This window comes from Cyprinodon variegatus, unplaced genomic scaffold, assembly GCF_000732505.1.
Source record: "Cyprinodon variegatus isolate N-32 unplaced genomic scaffold, C_variegatus-1.0 Scaffold2344, whole genome shotgun sequence".
Lineage (NCBI taxonomy): Eukaryota > Metazoa > Chordata > Actinopteri > Cyprinodontiformes > Cyprinodontidae > Cyprinodon > Cyprinodon variegatus.
In genome coordinates, this window is record NW_015152797.1 from 24,348 (window position 1) to 26,074 (window position 1,727).

The 1,727-nt window shown below is 42.1% G+C and overlaps 1 protein-coding gene across 1 annotated transcript in view; it reads left to right on the forward strand.

Annotated features, from left to right (window-relative positions):
* The window catches only part of LOC107080802 (prostatic spermine-binding protein-like), a 6,547-nt gene extending 5,389 nt beyond the window's left edge, over window positions 1-1,158 (forward strand). Inside the window, exon 2 of the mRNA XM_015369007.1 lies at window positions 231-1,158. Coding sequence (XP_015224493.1) covers window positions 231-238 — 8 coding nt within the window. The 3' untranslated portion in view covers window positions 239-1,158. The remainder of the gene's footprint in view (window positions 1-230) is intronic.
* Window positions 1,159-1,727: the final 569 nt, after the last annotated feature.

Genomic DNA, 1,727 nt, shown 5'->3' on the forward strand with positions numbered 1-1,727 from the left:
GGCTGATGTCACCGATAGTGATGCTTTACATACACCAGTTTGCCAGTATGTTACAGGACTGATAGCAGAAGTGGAGGAGGGGCTAATGCTAGCATTAGCCCCTCCTCCAAGCTGATCATCTCATGGTGAATGTCTGTTAGCTGATTGGTTATCAGTCCCTCCTCCACTCCTTGCAGCTGTTTATTTTCCTGCTGTCTCTGACTCTCTGCTCTTTTTTTCTGCCTAACTAGAGTTATGAGCAGTCTGGGGAAATTGAACTGGCCCACCTGAAGTCCAACTGTCCGAGGTCCTTCGTACAGTACGCTAGATATGAACTGGGGACTGCAGAAGCAATGATTTGAAAGAGAGAGAAAGAACCAAAAACCAATTCCACACAAGCCAAGCCCGTCTTGGGATTCAGTCATGGGGGGGGGGGTCACTAGTCTGAGATCTTTTGATTTGTGTTTCATTTGAAAACAAGGTTCATCTCCTTTGTTTTGGCTCAGACTGACATGGATCTTTATGTGAATCTGCAGAGAAAGAAAGAGAGACAGTGATAGTGGGACTGAGATGGGGAGACAGGCAGAGGGAGAATAAAGCGCGAGGGGGGGTTGGGGGGTGCAGGAGGGCCAACACCTAAATTAATCCATCTAAGCTTTAATCCCGTCAGAGTTTCTCTCTTTCCCCATATCTCGTGGTCTCTTTCTTTCTCTGTGGAGCATTAATGGCGCTGAACCTGCGCTCAGCTCTGACTTTCATTTCCACTCTGCTGTGCCTTCATGTCAAACTGCTACGGACAGGAAGTGTTGCTCATGTGTGTGTTCAGTGTCATGGCGTGCCACATTTCTTTTTCTAAAGTGCTGAATTTCTTAATGCACATTTCAGACACACTGTTATAAGGAGAACATTTCATCTGAATCCAAATATTAAAGACATCTGAATTTATCTGCTGTAAAATATTACCTCGGTATTTTTGCTAATGATGTTTCAGGGAACGAGTGTTTGGGAAAAGAGAGAAACAGCTGTTCTTTTTTTATCAAATTGTAAAGAGATGTCAGGGTTGTGTACTTTTCTCTTGTTGTTTGGTAAAAACCTGTGATTTATGAAACATCATGTGAAAACATGACTCCAGATTTCTTTAACCTGCTATCATTCATTCAATAAATCAAATGATCACAACCTGCTTCAGCGCATCTCTGTTACAAAGGGGCGGGGCTTTAATTTTGGCTGCAAAGCTGCATGGAGAGCATGAATCATCCCAGATCTGTTTGGTAAAGCTGTGTGAGGACCGTGGACGCCTGAGTCAGGAGATCCCAGCAGGTTAACCAGGTAAGAAGCTGACAGCAGCTTTAATACTGAGAATAAGGAAAATATCATCTTCCATTAAAAAAAACTCCACTGAAAACAAGCAACTACATTTATTCCTGTTTCCAAATCTTCAATTCGTAACAAATATCAAGATTCTTTATGGAGAAAATGTCAACAGATCAAAGAACAAAACAACCTTTTTTTATTAAACCACTTCAAATGTTAAATAGAACCAGATTTTCAGACAAAATGCCCCAGTGAGGATTTTATATGAAGTCGATCTAGATAAAAGCAAAAGTGTAAATGTTAACGTTGTGTGGACTCGATAAAGTTGGACTCATCTGGAACCAGTTGATGCATCAGGACCAACATCAGCATGAAGGATCGGTATTCTGCAGGTCCCGCCCAATCACAAACGGTTTGATTGATTTCAAACCAGG